Genomic DNA, 17,654 nt, shown 5'->3' with positions numbered 1-17,654 from the left:
CACTACAAACTCGCAAGCAGGTCCGAGCCAGCGAAGGCTCCAACGTGAACAGCACCCCAGAGGCACCCCCGTCAACGTAGCAGCCAAGACGATGTCACCTTCTGGAAGGAAGTCCCGCACCACCTTGACGAAGGACCTAGATGTACAGCCTTCGCGAAGGCGGGAGAGATCATCACCATCTTCGATTTCATCTCTAGATATGGACTCAGACCATCAGACATCACGGAAGCCTTCGCGAAGGTCATATCATCGATCCCCCGGACCGGACGCAAATGAAGCTTCGCGAAGGCATTCGCGAAGGACATATGATTCCAGATCTTCATCGTCTAGAAGAACATCGAGGGACTGCCGAAGAGCTTCGCGAAGCTATCAACATTCACCTCACAAGTCTCCGAGAAGATCATCCCATAGACGATCTCCACTTCGTTCATCACCAGGTCGATCACCACAAACCTCATCAGATATACAGACAGCTACACGCAGTCCCGAAGAGCATCTACAATTTGTTAATGATGATGGTTTTGAGGATGATGGAGGAATCATATTTTCTGATGCAGAGATACGGTATTGGATGGTCAATAACCTAGATCTCACATCACCATCTAAAAGTGGCAATACAGCTCAGACGTATTTGATGAAGGAAGATGATCCAGATGCAATCACTCTACCCCCGATCGACCCGATTGCGGCAGTGCCACAGAATCTAGATGCAGCTTTCCTGAAAGCTACGAAAGTTCAGATACCACATCTGCCCAACTTTCAAGCCAAGAAGTTCTCCACGCATAACATGGACTCCTTCTACAAGGCCCAGGACATCGATGAGAACTATAAGATCATCAGCGATGTAAAGAACAAGATTTACAAGATGGATGATCGCAGTTGGCTCATATAGAAACCATGGCGAGGCGTATGTTCTTTGGGTTAAATAGATCTAGGGACGATCAATGAGACTCTTATTACTAGATTCGGGAGTTCCACGAACGGAAGATGATAGAATGATTTATTCTGCCTTACTTATGCAAAAGAAAGATCAGCAGTTTTAGCGGATCATCTTACATCTGTTTCAGCAGCACTGACCTTAGCTTCGTCGTCAAGGCCTCCTCGCCTCCTGTAATTGGGGAGAACTTTACAGCCCACTTTATACAGCCCGTGGTCGACAACATCCATCTTTGGCGGAGAAATCGACAAAGTCGCCAAGGAAGTCTCTAAGGATTCCAGGGAAGTCCTTATGATTAGATCGATGGACACACTAGCCAGCGTCATTAAGTCGGAGACTTCACAAAGATACTCAGGCAGATCTAAGTTCACGGGCCTACAAAGAGCAAGAGACAGGAAGATAGCCAGCTCTAGAGGTAAAGATTCTTTTAAATTAAGCCCATATGGCAACTATAGAGGAGGATCAGGAAGAGGCAGGACACCCAGAGGTTCCCGCAATTATAGACGCTGAAACACAGGTTCGGAACGACTGGAGTCTTCCACCCCCAGCCGTTCCAGTACAGCCAGCTCAAGTGGGTGGACGCCTCCAACTACACTGGGAAAACTGGGGAATATTGCAAGACCCGCCCGTCTCCAACATTCTTCAACACGGATTTCGTATTATCCCTCTACAGGCCAAGCCTCCGCTGACAATCAAACCCCCAAGTTCGATTTACAAAGCCAACAACTACCAAAGATAAGAGAGGCTGTTTCATCACTCCTATCCAAACAGGCCATAGAAGTAATAGATCAAGCAAACGTCGAACCAGGTTTCTACTCCCCAGTTTTCCTAGTTCCCAAGAAAAACTCACGGAGAAATACAGACTCATCTACAACATGAGCTTTTCAACAAGAACTATCTATACGCAAACCACCGAAGTTTAGCATGATACATTTACCTCAGTTACGCCAGATTATTAGGTCCTATGGACTACATGGGCAGCATAGATCTACAGGATGCCTACCTGCACATCCCCATTCATCCCGATTCCAGGAAATACCTACGATTTACTCTAGAAGGGCTACATTACCAGTGGAAAGTACTCCCATTCGGAATATCATCAGCCCCCTGGCTATTCACGAGGATAACGAAACCGATTATCAAATTTCTACATCGTCAAGGGCTACGCAGTGCGTTTTACCTCGACGACGGGATACAAGTAGATCAAGATCCACTGCGTCTCAAACTACAGTTAAATTACATCATAAAGCTACTAACACAACTAGGTTGGTTAGTAAACTTACGCAAGTCGGACCTAGTACCATCGCAAGACCTGCAGTTTCTAGGTATTCGATTCATCACAAATCGCAACCGTATTATGGTACCAGAAGACCGTTGGCTCAAGATACAACAGACCATTCCACCAGCTCTACTCTCTCCGTTACCACTGCGACAATGGCAGAGCCTACTAGGTCTTCTCACATCAGCCCAAGACATGACTGTCACAGGCAGATTACAGTTACGTCCCCTACAGGTCCTCATCAACGCACATCTCAACGATGTACAACCATTCAGTCTACCGAAACATCTCAGACCACATCTACTATGGTGGACCAAGAAATCGAATGTCTGCGAAGGGATTTGTTTAGCAGAGCAGGAATACAAAACCCATCTGTATGTAGACGCGTCACTCCAAGGTTGGGGAGCTCATCTCACCAACCACACGATATCAGGGTTATGGAATCAGCAAGAATGCAAACTCCATATAAACAGTCTAGAAATGAAAGCTGTAATCAACGCCATTCTACATTGGAGCACATTTCTACAAAATGCGCGCCTAATGATCCATACAGACAATTCGACAGTGGCGTTCTACATAAACAAGCAAGGCTCAACGAGATCGATGAACCTTTTGAACCTAAGCTTTCAACTGTTCGATTTAATACAAGATCTAAATCTACATGTCAGAGCAGTGCACATTCCCGGAGCCAGAAATATACTAGCAGACGCTCTCTCTCGGCCTCATCTACCATCACCGACAGAGTGGATGATCAACAGGGAAATTTTTTGCACAGATAATCAAGCAATTAGGAGCGCCGCTAATAGACCTATTCGCCACGCGATTCAACAATCAGCTACCGACATTCGTGTCACCAGTCCCAGACCCCCAAGCTTGGGCAACGGACGCTCTAAGTCTATCATGGGAAGGCCTCAATGCGTACGCGTTTCCGCCGCCAGCAATAATACCTCAAGTATTACAGAAAATCAGACAAACACAGAGCCTACAACTCACTTTGGTCGCGCCCTACTGGCCGGCCAGAACGTGGTTTCCCATACTAATTCAAGAAATCGGTCAACCAACACTGGAGCTACCCAAGCGCGCAAACCTGTTAATTCATCCTCACACCAAACAAGTGCACGGAAACCCAGCAATGTTCCAACTACACGTATGGACTGTATACAAATGTGTTTAAACAAGAGAGGATATTCTGCCAGGGCGGCAAAAGCAGTCACGCTTGCCTTACGTTACTCAACTCGTAACTTGTACGACGACAAGTGGCACAGTTTCGAAAATTATGCAACAAAGAAAGGGTTTACAGCAAGAGAGGCTTCACAACCTCAAGTGGCAGACTATTTGTGTTACCTACGCCAAAACAAACATTTAAAAGGTTCAACGATATCAACATATCTTGCCGCGCTTAGTTCTGTAATCACCATGAGAACGGGTGTCAAATTGACAAGATCTCCAGAGTTACTGGCCTTACTACGAGCTTTCCGATTGGAGGACCAAAAGCGGAAGTTCCACGCCCCAGCTTGGGATCTGAATGTAGTGTTACAACACCTCACGAGTGAGGTCTATGAACCTTTGGAATCGACAAACTTTGAATTTCTCTCACAGAAAACACTGTTTCTGCTATCGCTAGCCACAGCAGCAAGAATGTCTGAAATTCACGCTCTGGATTACGAGAGGATACAGTTTGATGACAATCATAACACAGCGCACCTCGGATTAAGATGGGATTTCATCGCAAAAAAATCAACTGCCAGGTCAACCAGACAGATTATTCCACATCCCGGCGCTATCCTCTATTCTCGGATCACAAGATACACAAGACCTATCACTGTGTCCGGTAAGAGCGCTCAAAGTTTATTTACGACGATCCAAAACAAGGAGAAGATTTCTCAAACGTTTATTCATCCCCTTATCGCCTACGAATCAAACAGAAGTGTCACGGACCACAATATCTATTTGGATAAGGACTGTCATTCTCCGTGCCTACAAGGCAGCAGGCTTGGACCCACCAACAGCATCAAATCCACATGAGATCAGGGCACTGGCCTCTACCCTCGCCCTACACGGTAACTGTTCCTTGAACACGATTATGGAAGGATGCTATTGGAAATCTAACATGGTATTTGCTAATCACTACCTAAGAGACATCACTACAGAAGATGTCTCTGGCATTCACCATTTCGGACCACTGGTCCTCGCTCAGCAACTGACAGTCCCTCGTAGGCGTTAAAATATTATCCTCACAAGATTAATATGTATTTTATACATACTCATCTAGCTTATAACTCTACGGAGTTTTAGGGCTATGTATATATGTTCAGCTTAAGTATTCAACCTTAAGCATATACTTGGATATAGTCAATTTCAGTGCCTCTATCAGAGTCACCTATATATATATATATATAATTTATATGTATTGTTCAATATATTCATAATGTAATTCCCCTTTAATGGCTTTATATAACCTATGGTTTTCTTTATACAGGAAACATCCTAAATCTAAGCCTTCATGAAGTTCCCGTAGGGGATATTACAGTATATCTATACAAAATCACTAATTATAAATCCAAAGTATTCTGTTACCCACCTCCGTTCCGTAGGATGCTACAAGTAAAGAGCATGAGTCAGGATAAGGAAAAATATGTAATTTTAGAGTAAAATTGATATTTTATACTTATCCTGACTCATGAGGTTAGCTCCTCCCATCCTCCCCCACATAACACTTTGGATTTCCTGTAAATTCAAGTGTTGGGCTCAAGCTAAATCAGGAGAGAGTGGAGCACATGGCCAGAGGGTGGCGACACCTTTCCCGCCAGGGGAGACAAAGGGAGCAACTCGTGGTGAGTACCAATTAGTGATTTTATTTTGAAGGAGCTTCAAATAAGGAGATACAAGTGTTCCACTATGTTCGCAAGAAGAAGAAGACAAGCAAAAGAGCATGAGTCAGGATAAGTATAAAATATCAATTTTACTCTAAAAAATTACATTTTTATGGATCCGGATAGAAAGTGGAAGGCTGTTTTGTGCATCATGGATGCGGATTAAAAGTGTCATCCCTCACTGATGTGTTGTATGCAGGCTTGTATTTACAAGTCAGTATTAATCAACAGCTGATTTACATGGCTTCCGGATGAGACTTGAGGTTTAGGCAGTGATAGTTATCATAGAGTCAGGTTGTGTGATCTGAAAGTCTTGAATTCAGTCCTTTGTTTTACAACCAAATAATTAAGGACTTGCACAACTGGTAAATATCGTTTGTATATGTGACAATCCAAATGTTGGATTTCAGGTTGTGTCAGTTTAGAGAATGTCTTCAGGCTCTCAGAGTAGTTCCTAGATGTAACCATAGTAACAAAAGTAAAAGTAAGATAAATATACATGTAGTACTAAATAGTGATATTTAATCATACTTTCTCAAAAAAAAATTGTGATAGAACATAATATAATATGAACGTTAATGCTGCATTAAAGAGTGTTCAGTTGCTATCATCTGCAGTAGATCACAGCTGCTATGCAGAGTTGTCTTCCCTAAGTGCTCCAGGATTTGTTGATTATGGATTGAAATCCCCGATTTGCTCCATTAAGATCCATGGTTGGTCACTTTGTAGGCTTTACCCCCCTTATAAGGCTGACATGCATTGGTTCAGATTGTTGCTCTGCATTTAGAGTAATCAACCCTTTTCAAGACCATCTGTAATCTAAAGTCTGAATTAATAAGCAGAGGCTGGTTGTTTATTCTGCTGTATTTATTACTATGACATCAGGTTCACCATGGACTGTATCGGCATATAGTGAAGTCACTTGCATTGTTTAGCAAAAAAGAGTAACAAGAAAAATGTACAACCGAACTTCTTAAATATTTTAACATTATCCTAATTGCCTTATATAATGCTAATTTTGTTATCAAATGAATACAAGCATGTGGTTTCACATACTTCCAGAAGTTCAAACATGCAGTGACATTTCATTTGTGATAGCATTAAATAGATTACAATGCACTGACATGACTGGAACACGGTGGTGCAACTAGCATTTACCTTTGATGTAAGTAATTGACATTTGGTCTTTAACTTTCTGATCAACCAGTTGACATAAAATATGTTGATCATCTGAATCCATCTAAGCCAAAGTAATCTTAATAATTCTACAATTTCTGTGACAGTGAAATAATATCTCAGGTTCATATTCATAACTTTGTATCTGTATCAACATAACCATAAGTAGCGAAAATGTTGACAATGTTGTGCTGATGTTATTCTGTGGGATGTGCTGTGGTTGGTTCCACAAATACTTGTGATGTCAATTTCCTTGTTCATAGTTAATCATACATGTGTTCATTTTCCACCGTCCCACCTCTCACTCACATCAGGACCCTATCGCGGGGGTCGGCTTATGTACGAAACAAACCATTTTGACACTGATTTTTTTAAGGGTCAAGTTAGGGGATGGCTTATCTACGTATCCATATGGTGAAACATGACAAGTGTCATATATATCATATGTGCACATATCACTTTTGCCTAGCAACCATTGTTTCTCTATTTCGTCATCTGTGACGTCATTTAAACGATTGAACGTGACGTCAATGAACAGGGCAGTCACACTTGCTTACCGTGTTTTACTGCTCAATTGTACACCTAATAAAAGGATACTAAAGAAAAACAAGTAAATACAAAATTTCCCACTCATTTTGTATAAGTCGTATGACACACTTGAGAATGTCACACTTGCTCGTGTAATAATCTCTATATACGGTACAGGTAATCTCAGTCACCATGAATCTGAAGTCTTGACACGTCTTCTTTCATTTTATGATAACACATGTTGTCACTTTAGTTTACAGATAATGTACACATAATTAAATGCCATGAACAGTTTGTTTTAATAATACCTTAAAATTAATTTTAAAAAATGGTCTATATAATATATTGTGCTTTACTGAAAGTAATTGGAGACCATCATTGCCAGTAACTGAACTATATGTTCGTCCGTCCATCCTTGCAATGTATGTGGGTGTGCCTTACTGTGATAACTGTTGATTTTGTGTTCGTTAATCAGAGATTAATATGGTTAAGGATGGAAAATATCTTAAGAATATTTACATTTTAACATTTATTTTTATTTTTATTGACATATCATTGCTAATTCAAACCATTTCTTATTTCATGAAATAAAGAAAAGACTTACAAATGGTACAGTGTTTTTAATATCATATTTACATCCATATTCACACCAATATTTACAATAAGTGAAAGGGTTACAGTTGGCCGTTTGCTTGAACTGTGCAGGCTCCCGTGAAGAGCCAGGTTACAATTGATCTTCAGCAATCCATGCTTGTCATATAAGGTGACTAATTGGATTTGGTGGCCACCCCGCCGACTTGGTTGTAGGACAATGCTCATGTCAATGATTGCATTGTCTGTTCCAGACTCGATAATTTACAGACTGCCGTGATACAGCTGGAATACTGCTGAGTGCTGCTTTTAACAAACAGAGTTCTGGCAGACTGGCTACACTGGTGTTATTCCTGTAGAAGTTGAAGAAGAAATTATCCAGATGTCCAGCAAGCATGTCCATACTTTTGGAGTAGTATCACGCTACAGACCAGAAGACTGACTGACTGAGTTTGGTTTTAAGCCGCTTTTAGCAATATTCCAGCAACATCACGGCGGGGGACACCAGAAATGGGCTTCACACATTGTACCCATGTGGGGATTCAAACCCGGGTCTTCGGCGTGACGAGCCAACGCTTTAACCACTAGGCTACCCCACCGCCCCTACAGACCAGAAGAGTCAACACTTCCAGTAACATTGTCTGTACTCTTGAACTAACATCACTGATGTAGACCAGAAGTGCATTCTCCTACTTCCTACACAGTGATCCATCACTGGTGTAACACACAACAGGCCAGCTTCTATTCTCATTGGTCGTACCCACTGTCAACATTCTCCTCCGTTGGGTCAAGGTCTTCTGGTTCCTGAAAGTGAAAACATGAGCAATTGTAGCTCTAAAGTGATCGTAACTCCCATACTTTAATAAGATAGTTGTAGTGCTAAGTAGTGGTATTCCGATTAATTGAAATAATCAAGATTGGTCGCGAGTGACCAAACGACCAAGCAATCGATCACATTTTCTCATAATCGAACACAAACGATTTTGGAACTGCTGTTTTAGTGTTTGAAACGCTTGACGATGGAAGATATCTTCGAAGTTGTCAGGGCCTGAAAACTTGTTTAATTATTAGAAAACTCACTTCACTAACTGAAAAGTCATGACTGAATATTTCTTGAAGACTCCAGAAAGTTTATGTTCATGATATATTACTCAGCACTTTAAAGTAGCAAGTTGCATCATGTTATACATATCTACAATAACAATCTTGGTAGGAAAATCTGAAAAATGACGCTAACCAATTTTTTTCGATGATTGTCCGTTGGTAATGAAGCAATCATCAATTGTGAAATTTCAATCAATTCCCAACACTAGTGCTAAGATTGTTATGAGAAACAGAGCCCTAGCAACTACAGACTGGACACCTACAAACATTGCATCTACAGACATGACACATACCCTGGGCTCCCGAGGCTCCAGCTCGTCCCCATACTGAATGGCCAGGTCTATCTGCAACAAGATGTCGTTGATGCTCTCTTCATCCGAGATGTCCAATGGCAGGAACTTCACCAGGGCGTAGTCATCCACCTGGAGTGTGAATGTTGTTAAACCATCAATGACAGCAATATTACAGTAACATCCTTCAATTTCATCCAGGGAAACTAGAGATTATATTGTGTAGTGAATATATTGTTTTATACCACAGTCAGTGTATATTCCAACTGTATCAAACATAAAAGCAGCTTGTGCAACAATCTATGGTTTATTAGTTGATACTAAGAGCCAAGCTTTGTGAAAATAAATCCCCTTTAATTCAAGATTATTTTGTTTCTCAAATCTTGCAAATGGTCTCTCTGGTAAACATCATCAGTAACTGACAAGCCAACTGCATCCTTTATAACCTCTGTGTTATTCACCCTTACTCTTAAGCGATATTTTGACAATGTATTTACAAAGATTACTTACCAGCTTTGCAACGGCCTCGTTAAGTTTCTTGAATCTGTGGCTGAATTTCCGTCCATGAATTCTTTCGGTGTAGCAAGTTCTCCATGTCCGGGTCCAGATACCTAGAGAACACATAAAGTAGTGAGTGAGTGAGTGAGTTCAGTTTTACGCTTTTAGCAATATTCCAGCTATATCACGCAGGGAACACCAGAAATGAGCTTCACATATTGTACCCATGTGGGGAATCGAACCCGGTCTTCGACGTGATGAACTTAACGCTTTAATCACTAATACGCTACTACCCCACCTTCACATAAAAAGTAGAACCATTACACATCAACCACACTTCCAGTCAGTGTGTATTGTTTTATTCTGCTTTTAGCAATATTCCATCAATATCATGGTCTATATAATATCTTGTGCTTTACTGAAAGTAATTGAGACCATCATTGCCAGTAACTGAACTATCTGTTCATCCTCATTCATCCTGGTAATGTATGTGGGTGTGCCTTACTGTGATAACTGTTGATTTTGTGTTCAAGTTAATCAGAGATTAATATGGTTAAGGATGGAAAATATCTTAAGAATATTTACATTTTAACATTTATTTTAATTTTTATTGATATATCATTGCTAATTCAAACCATTTCTTATTTCATGAAATAAAGAAAAGACTTACAAATGGTACAGTGTTTTTAATATCATATTTACATCCATATTCACACCAATATTTACAATAAGTGAAAGGGTTACAGTTGGCAGTTTGCTTGAACTGTGCAGGCTCCCGTGAAGAGCCAGGTTACAATTGATCTTGTCATGCTTGTCATATAAGGTGACTAATTGGATTTGGTGGCCACCCCGCCGACTTGGTTGATGCATATCTTTGTAGGACAATGCTCATGTCAATCATTGCATTGTCTGTTCCAGACTCGATAATTTACAGACTGCCTTGATACAGCTGGAATACTGCTGAGTGCTGCTTTAAACAACAGAGTTCTGGCAGACAGGCTACAGTGGTGTCATTCCTGTAGAAGTTGAAGTAGAAATTATCCAGATGTCCAGCAAGCATGTCCATACTTTTGAAGTAGTATCACGCTACAGACCAGAAGACTGACTGACTGAGTTTTGGTTTTACACCGCTATTAGCAATATTCCAGCAACATCACGGCGGGGGACACCAGAAATGGGCTTCACACATTGTACCCATGTGGGGATTCGAACCCGGGTCTTCGGCGTGACGAGCCAACGCTTTAACCACTAGGCTACCCCACCGCCCCTACAGACCAGAAGAGTCAACACTTCCAGTAACACTGTCTGTACTCTTGAACTAACATCACTGATGTAGACCAGAAGTGCATTCTCCTACTTCCTACACAGTGATCCATCACTGGTGTAACACACAACAGGCCAGCTTCTCATTGGTCGTACCCACTGTCAACATTCTCCTCTGTTGGGTCAAGGTCTTCTGGGTCCTGAAAGTGAAAACATGAGCAATTGTAGCGCTAAAGTGATCGTAACTCCCATACTTTAATAAGATAGTTGTAGTGATAAGTAGTGGTATTCCGATTAATTGAAATAATCGAAGATTGGTCGCAGTGACCAAACGACCAAGCAATCGATCACATTTTCTCATAATCGAACACAAACGATTTTGGAACTGCTGTTTTAGTGTTTGAAACGCTTGACGATGGAAGATATCTTCGAAGTTGTCAGGGCCTGAAAACTTGTTTAATTATTAGAAAACTCACTTCACTAACTGAAAAGTCATGACTGAATATTTCTTGAAGACTCCAGAAAGTTTATGTTCATGATATATTACTCAGCACTTTAAAGTAGCAAGTTGCATCATGTTATATATATCTACAATAACAATCTTGGTAGGAAAATCTGAAAAATGACGCTAACCAATTTTTTTTCGATTGTCCGTTGGTAATGAAGCAATCATCAATTGTGAAATTTCAATCAATTCCCAACACTAGTGCTAAGATTGTTATGAGAAACAGAGCCCTAGCAACTACAGACTGGACACCTACAAACATTGAATCTACAGACATGACACATACCCTGGGCTCCCGAGGCTCCAGCTCGTCTCCATACTGAATGGCCAGGTCTATCTGCAACAAGATGTCGTTGATGCTCTCTTCATCCGAGATGTCCAATGGCAGGAACTTCACCAGGGCGTAGTCATCCACCTGGAGTGTGAATGTTGTTAAACCATCAATGACGGCAACATTACAGTAACATCCTTCAATCTCATCCAGGGAAACTAGAGATTATATTGTGTAGTGAATATATTGTTTTATACCACAGTCAGTGTATATTCCAACTGTATCAAACTTAAAAGCAGCTTGTGCAACAATCTATGGTTTATTAGTTGATACTAAGAGCCAAGCTTTGTGAAAATAAATCCCCTTTAATTCAAGATTATTTTGTTTCTCAAATCTTGCAAATGGTCTCTCTGGTAAACATCATCAGTAACTGACAAGCCAACTGCATCCTTTATAACCTCTGTGTTATTCACCCTTACTCTTAAGCGATATTTTGACAATGTATTTACAAAGATTACTTACCAGCTTTGCAATGGCCTCGTTAAGTTTCTTGAATCTGTGGCTGAATTTCCCGTCCATGAATTCTTCGTGTAGCAAGTTCTCCATGTCCGGGTCCAGATACCTAGAGAACACATAAAGTAGTGAGTGAGTGAGTGAGTTCAGTTTTACGCCGCTTTTAGCAATATTCCAGCTATATCACGGCAGGGAACACCAGAAATGAGCTTCACATATTGTACCCATGTGGGGAATCGAACCCGGGTCTTCGACGTGATGAACGAACGCTTTAACCACTACGCTACCCCACTGCCCCCACATAAAGTAGAACCATTACACATCAACCACACTCAGTCAGTGTGTATTGTTTTATTCTGCTTTTAGCAATATTCCATCAATATCATGGTGGGGGATACTTAAACTGGGCTTCACACATTGTACCCATGTGGAGAATCAAACCTGGGTCTTTGGTGACTGGCTTGAACCACTACACTACCCCACTGCACCCTCAACCACAATGAAGTTCTTGGGGTTTGTGTCAGGGTCTTGTGACTTGGGATGATATGACTTGTGTATTAGGTTACCACGACAACTAGAAATATTTTAAACAAGATACAAATCCCAGCCGCTATATAGCTTGGATATTGCTGAATGCGGCGTAAAACTAAACTCACTCACTCATCCATCTGAACACTTCTTAAGTTAACACAAACATAATACAGTTTTTAGCATATGACCTTGAGGCTGAACTTGACCTCACCTGTCCAAGTCTTTCTTGGCCTTTTTGCTGAGCAGGTCCAACTTTGTGAGGATGTTGACGTGAGTGATCTCCAGGTTCACCATCGTGGACAACGCTGTCAGCACTCCTGACGTGAACTTGGATGCCTCGATCATGAACTGTGAGTCGATGAGGAACACGCCACATACACGGAAGTTCCAGTTCTGCAAGGCTTCCACCAACTGCTTCATGGCCGGGATGTGTGTGTACAACTCAATCTGACCTGAAATGAAGCAGTGGAAATTCATTTGGAATGTTTAATAAAGTGATTGTAGGCCAAGTCCATTATAAGAATTTACTAAAGTATTCAAGTTATGATTGTCTACAATATATTTGTCAAACAGTACCCAGGTACCTGCACCCAGATATGGATGCCATACTACACAAATAATTCTATCAGTTGACAGTAATTGATAACTAAGGCCAAAATATTTTATTTTCTTTCATGATCTTTGTTATCTCTTCCTCTAAAGTTACCTGGGTCCCTTGAAGTTCAAGCGAATGAATCCATTATTTATGCCAAATTTATGCCGACAAAACTGTCACTCACTTTACACCATCACATTTGATGAATATGAAGTATGATAGAATGGATGACTGTTTTCCTGGATATCAAAGCCTTTCACTTACCTGGACAGTCAAAAATAATGTAGTCATCTTCAATGTCATCCAGCTGTTCACGAAGCCAGTCCAGGTTCTGGATCAGGTATCTGAAGTGAGGCAGGCGTGGTATAAACAGTCGTATAGCATTGTTATACTGAGCTATTGATGATTATTATATGTATGTATGTACGTATGTATGTATGTATGCATTTAAGTATGAGTGTGTATGTGCGTTATTATGCATTAGCGTCATGCGCCTGCCTGCCTGCCTGTCTTGGCGATGCGATGTATGTATGTATGCGATGTGCGCGTATGTACACGAGTGTGTAGGTATGTATGTATGTCTGTATGTGTGTATGTAAGGATGAACGTAAGTATATGCGCGCGTGTATATGTTGTGTAAGTGGGTGTATGTATGTGTGTGTGTGTGTGTGTGTGTGTGTGTGTGTGTGTGTATTGTGTGGCTTGTATTTATGTATGTATGTAAGTGTCTATGCATGCATGTGTCTATGTATGTATTTAGGTATGTATATCGCCTATGTATGGATGAATTTATGTATGAATTATTATTATACACCAATTCAAACATCCTCACTGCTTGAAGATATGTAATGATATATTGTAGTGTTGGGAATTGGATAAAATCTCATAATTGATGATTGATTCATTACAACCGATCAATCATCGAAAATAATTGGTCAGCATCATTTATCAAATTTTTTCTGGTTATGTTTGTTACTGCACAAAACAAAGAAAAAACATGTAGTTCTTATGAGTCTTTTTGCAAATTCCACAAAATGCATGTGCAAATTTAACATCTTTAAAGGATGACTAGTATGTTAGGAACATAAATTTCCTGGAGTCTTTAAGATAAATTCAATCCTGACTTGGAACGAGCTTGTAATGTTTATGAAATGCAACAGACAAAACCAACCTTGTGAAAAATATTGTTAATGCAAACAAGTGTTCCAGAATTGTTTGTGTTCGATTATGAGAAAACATGATCGATTGCTTGGTCGTTTAGTCATTGCGACCAATCTTCGATTATTTCAATTAATCGGACCACCACTAATATATTGTCTTTGTCATGGGATACGACATTTACAAAATTCACATAATTTACATATTCTCTATTACAAATCACCAGTCATGGCTGCCAATTTAAAATGTGGAATTTCAACCCCTACAACTGAATCATATGCATGGACAAAATCACTGAAGCACCTGTAAAAGGACTTTGACTATCTTGTTCACAAGAGTGAGTGAGTGAGTATAGTTTTACGCCGCACTCAGCAATATTCAAGCTATTTGGCGACAGTCTGTAAATAATCGAGTCTGGACCAGACAATCCAGTGATCAACAGCATGAGCATTGATCTGCGCCATTGGGAACCGATGACATGTGTCAACCAAGCCAGCGATTCCTGACCACCCGATCCCGTTGTTCACAAGAGGCTTCATTAATTATTGTGAGGTGTGAGTGAGTGAGTTTAGTTTTACACCACACTCAGAAATATTACAGCTATATGGCGGTGTCAGTTAATAATCAAGCCTGGACCAGACAATCCAGTGATCAACAGTATGAGCATCAATATACGCAACTGAGATATGATGACATGTGTCAACCAAGGCATCGAGTCTGACCACCCAATCCTGTTAGTCGCCTCTTATGACAAGCATGGGTTACTGAAGATCAATTCTAACGGGATCTTCACAGGTCTACTGTGAGGAGACTCACTTAGTGGCCTCTGTGTTAAGTGGAGGAAAGGTGATACCTGGGTATACCAGGTGTGTGACATGAAACTATGTAAAACTGACTTGTTGCTTTATCAGATTTATCTTTTGTGTCTTGCTAGAAACTTATGTAATCTTCACAAGTTTAGTGGTTATCTATTCCGTATAGCACACAGTGGTCTGTGCTTCAACACAACACTTAGAGTGTCCACATTATGCAGCATTATCACAAGTTTAGTGGTTACCTATTCCCTATAGCACACAGTGGTCTGTGCTTCAACACGACACTCAGAGTGTCAACATAATGCAGCATTATCTGAAGCAAATGGCAAACCTCAAAATCAGGTGTCCAAAAATGATACAACACTAGGTCTTTGGTCTGAAGCTGATAGCTAATAATGAGTATAGAAAACCAAAATCAATACTTTTAACAGGGCCAACAGAAAGTGATAGATACATTTTACAACATACACGTTAGGTAAACCTTTTATACTTCAACATCAAACTGGGAATGATTCAACCACAGAGGGATGATCCTCATTCTCAGGTCAGGGTTTCAGTTCATTGTTTGCCACAACAGATCGATGACTTACTATAGTCCAGATTTGATGGTAAAGATATTGTCCAGTCAGAATAAACGGAACCATGCATGTACTACGATGACAGCAAAGTCTATGAATTTGTTTTTCATTCTTTATTATAGTTTGGTCCAGACTTGACTATTTACAGACCGCTGCCACATATCTGTAATATTGCTGAGTGCGGCATTAAACAACAAACCAACCAACCAACCATTCTTTATTATTTACTCAGAGTAGAATTTGTGGAGCTTCTATAAAATATGTTCACCCCTAACCTAACCCTAATGCAAACAGATTCTATAGTTTTGACGAACTTGCAAATAGCAACCAATGCAAGGTGAAATTAAACATATAAGTGACAGTCTAGATATATGAGGTGTACTCACTCCATACAGAAGATCAGGCCTCCATTAGGACCAAACTGGAGGGCTTCGTCATCCATGGCATCATCGATGTGAATTAGCTCTCGAACATCTGCAATGTTAATCAGGCCACTGTAAGCTTCATCACCAAAGTTAGAGGCTGATGTCAAGCTACGATGTCTGCAGCAGTTTACTTGCTGCTTGCCTTTCACTAAGCAATGTTTGAGAACAAACTGCAAGATTTAACTTGTTTTGTTCAAATAAAACATTTCTGTGCAGGTATTTATAAATTTGAGAATGGTACTACTACTAGTACCTTTACTGAAATGTTGAGTGAGTGAGTATAGTTTTACGACACTTTTTGCAACATTCTAAGCAAAAGAACAGGGGAAGTCATAAGAAACTGGCTTCACATACTGGACTTATATGGTGAATCAACTCAGGCCTTAAAGGTTGACGAGTGAATGCTGTAATTAAATGGCTACCCCACCTAACAGAGGAATGTTGAAGTTAAGGAATCACATGTGTTACAGGTTCTTTTCGGCCATGGATGTTGTATTTCTAGAGATAATCACCCGCAAGGACAGGATAGTCAAACGTCTCAGCAGCAGGGTCCAGGTTGACCACATGGACCGACCGCCTCAACACCTCACAGTGCTTCACGAGGTTACTGCAGTACGTGGACTGGAACAACACAAGTTACAGGATACCATAGTCACCATGATTTTAGAAATGATAGTTACTATAGTTATTTGTACACATTGATTTAAGAACAAGAACATATCTGTGGTTTACCATACCATATTTAGTGAGGAAAATCACCATAAAACTAGATTGCAGCATGACATCTTTGTTGACGATCATATTACGATGAACAACTGTTGTAAGTTGTGTTTGAGACTGCATTACTGTTGGTGATTCAAGATAAGGTTTTAACACCAATTTGCACAGAATACAGAACAATCTAAGAGATGAGGTATTCTTGAGTATCCAAAGTTCATATGCCTATGGACAAGGCAGTTCATTCTTTTGTAAAGGAAACAAAATGGGAAAGATTTCCGCCCGAAACCCCGAGCTTTTTTAATCATTTTATGCCTAAGAATAGATGGGTTTTTTATTTCATATTCTAGCACGACATTGTGTGATGCTCGATTCTGATTGGCTGAGAGCTCATCAAAACCATACTTAAATGGCAGTTTAAGACCGCTAATTACAGTGACCGATTTGCCGCATATGAATAAAATGACCCTTTTGTTTGTAAACAAACATGTTGGACATAGGCAATTTCTACCTCAGCAGCATCTTTGATGTTTTTGAAATAAAAAGTGAATAGTTTGAAGAAGAATTTCTTGACCCTAATCCCAGTGAAGAAACTACGAAGCTGGAAAATACGTATTCAAACCGGGTCTAGATCTAGCGGGCATGACGTCGACAACACATGTCGGCCCATATGTCCTAACATGACCGCTTCCGTCCCGGGCGTAATGCCCAGTCCTTCCACTTCCACTGTCCATATATCCCACATAAAACATGGCATGTCAGGTCTTTTCCAAATTGGGAATAGTAGGGTGGTTATCAACAATTATTTTCGCGAATAAAGTTAGCAGCGACTAAACTTAGCGAGTTCATGGCTTGAATTGGGGCAAGTCGATTGTCATACAGTTGGGGAGATCAATAGTTTGCTTGAGAAAAATTAAATAATTGTACTTGCTCACAGTATAAACTGTATTTTTTTTATTTATGTATGCTACTTGTTACAAATACAAGCTTACTGGTTCCTGAAATAA

At 40.4% G+C, this 17,654-nt stretch overlaps 1 protein-coding gene across 1 annotated transcript; it reads right to left on the bottom strand.

Annotated features, from left to right (window-relative positions):
- Positions 1 to 7,398: 7,398 nt before the first annotated feature.
- LOC124283046 (GPN-loop GTPase 3-like) lies at positions 7,399 to 16,566 on the bottom strand (the record flags this gene model as incomplete). The annotated part of the gene is made up of 7 exons (XM_046719062.1): positions 7,399 to 8,188; positions 11,331 to 11,459; positions 11,838 to 11,937; positions 12,571 to 12,811; positions 13,219 to 13,298; positions 15,892 to 15,979; positions 16,443 to 16,566. Coding segments are annotated over 7 exons (819 nt in total), but the record flags the coding sequence as incomplete, so codon positions are not given.
- Between the last annotated feature and the right edge of the window lie 1,088 nt (positions 16,567 to 17,654).

The sequence above is a fragment of the Haliotis rubra genome, unplaced genomic scaffold, assembly GCF_003918875.1.
Source record: "Haliotis rubra isolate DU_JTF1 unplaced genomic scaffold, ASM391887v1 Scf309, whole genome shotgun sequence".
NCBI lineage: Eukaryota > Metazoa > Mollusca > Gastropoda > Lepetellida > Haliotidae > Haliotis > Haliotis rubra.
The sequence above is the reverse complement of the archived record's forward strand: the minus strand, read 5'-3'. Positions and strand labels throughout refer to the sequence as shown.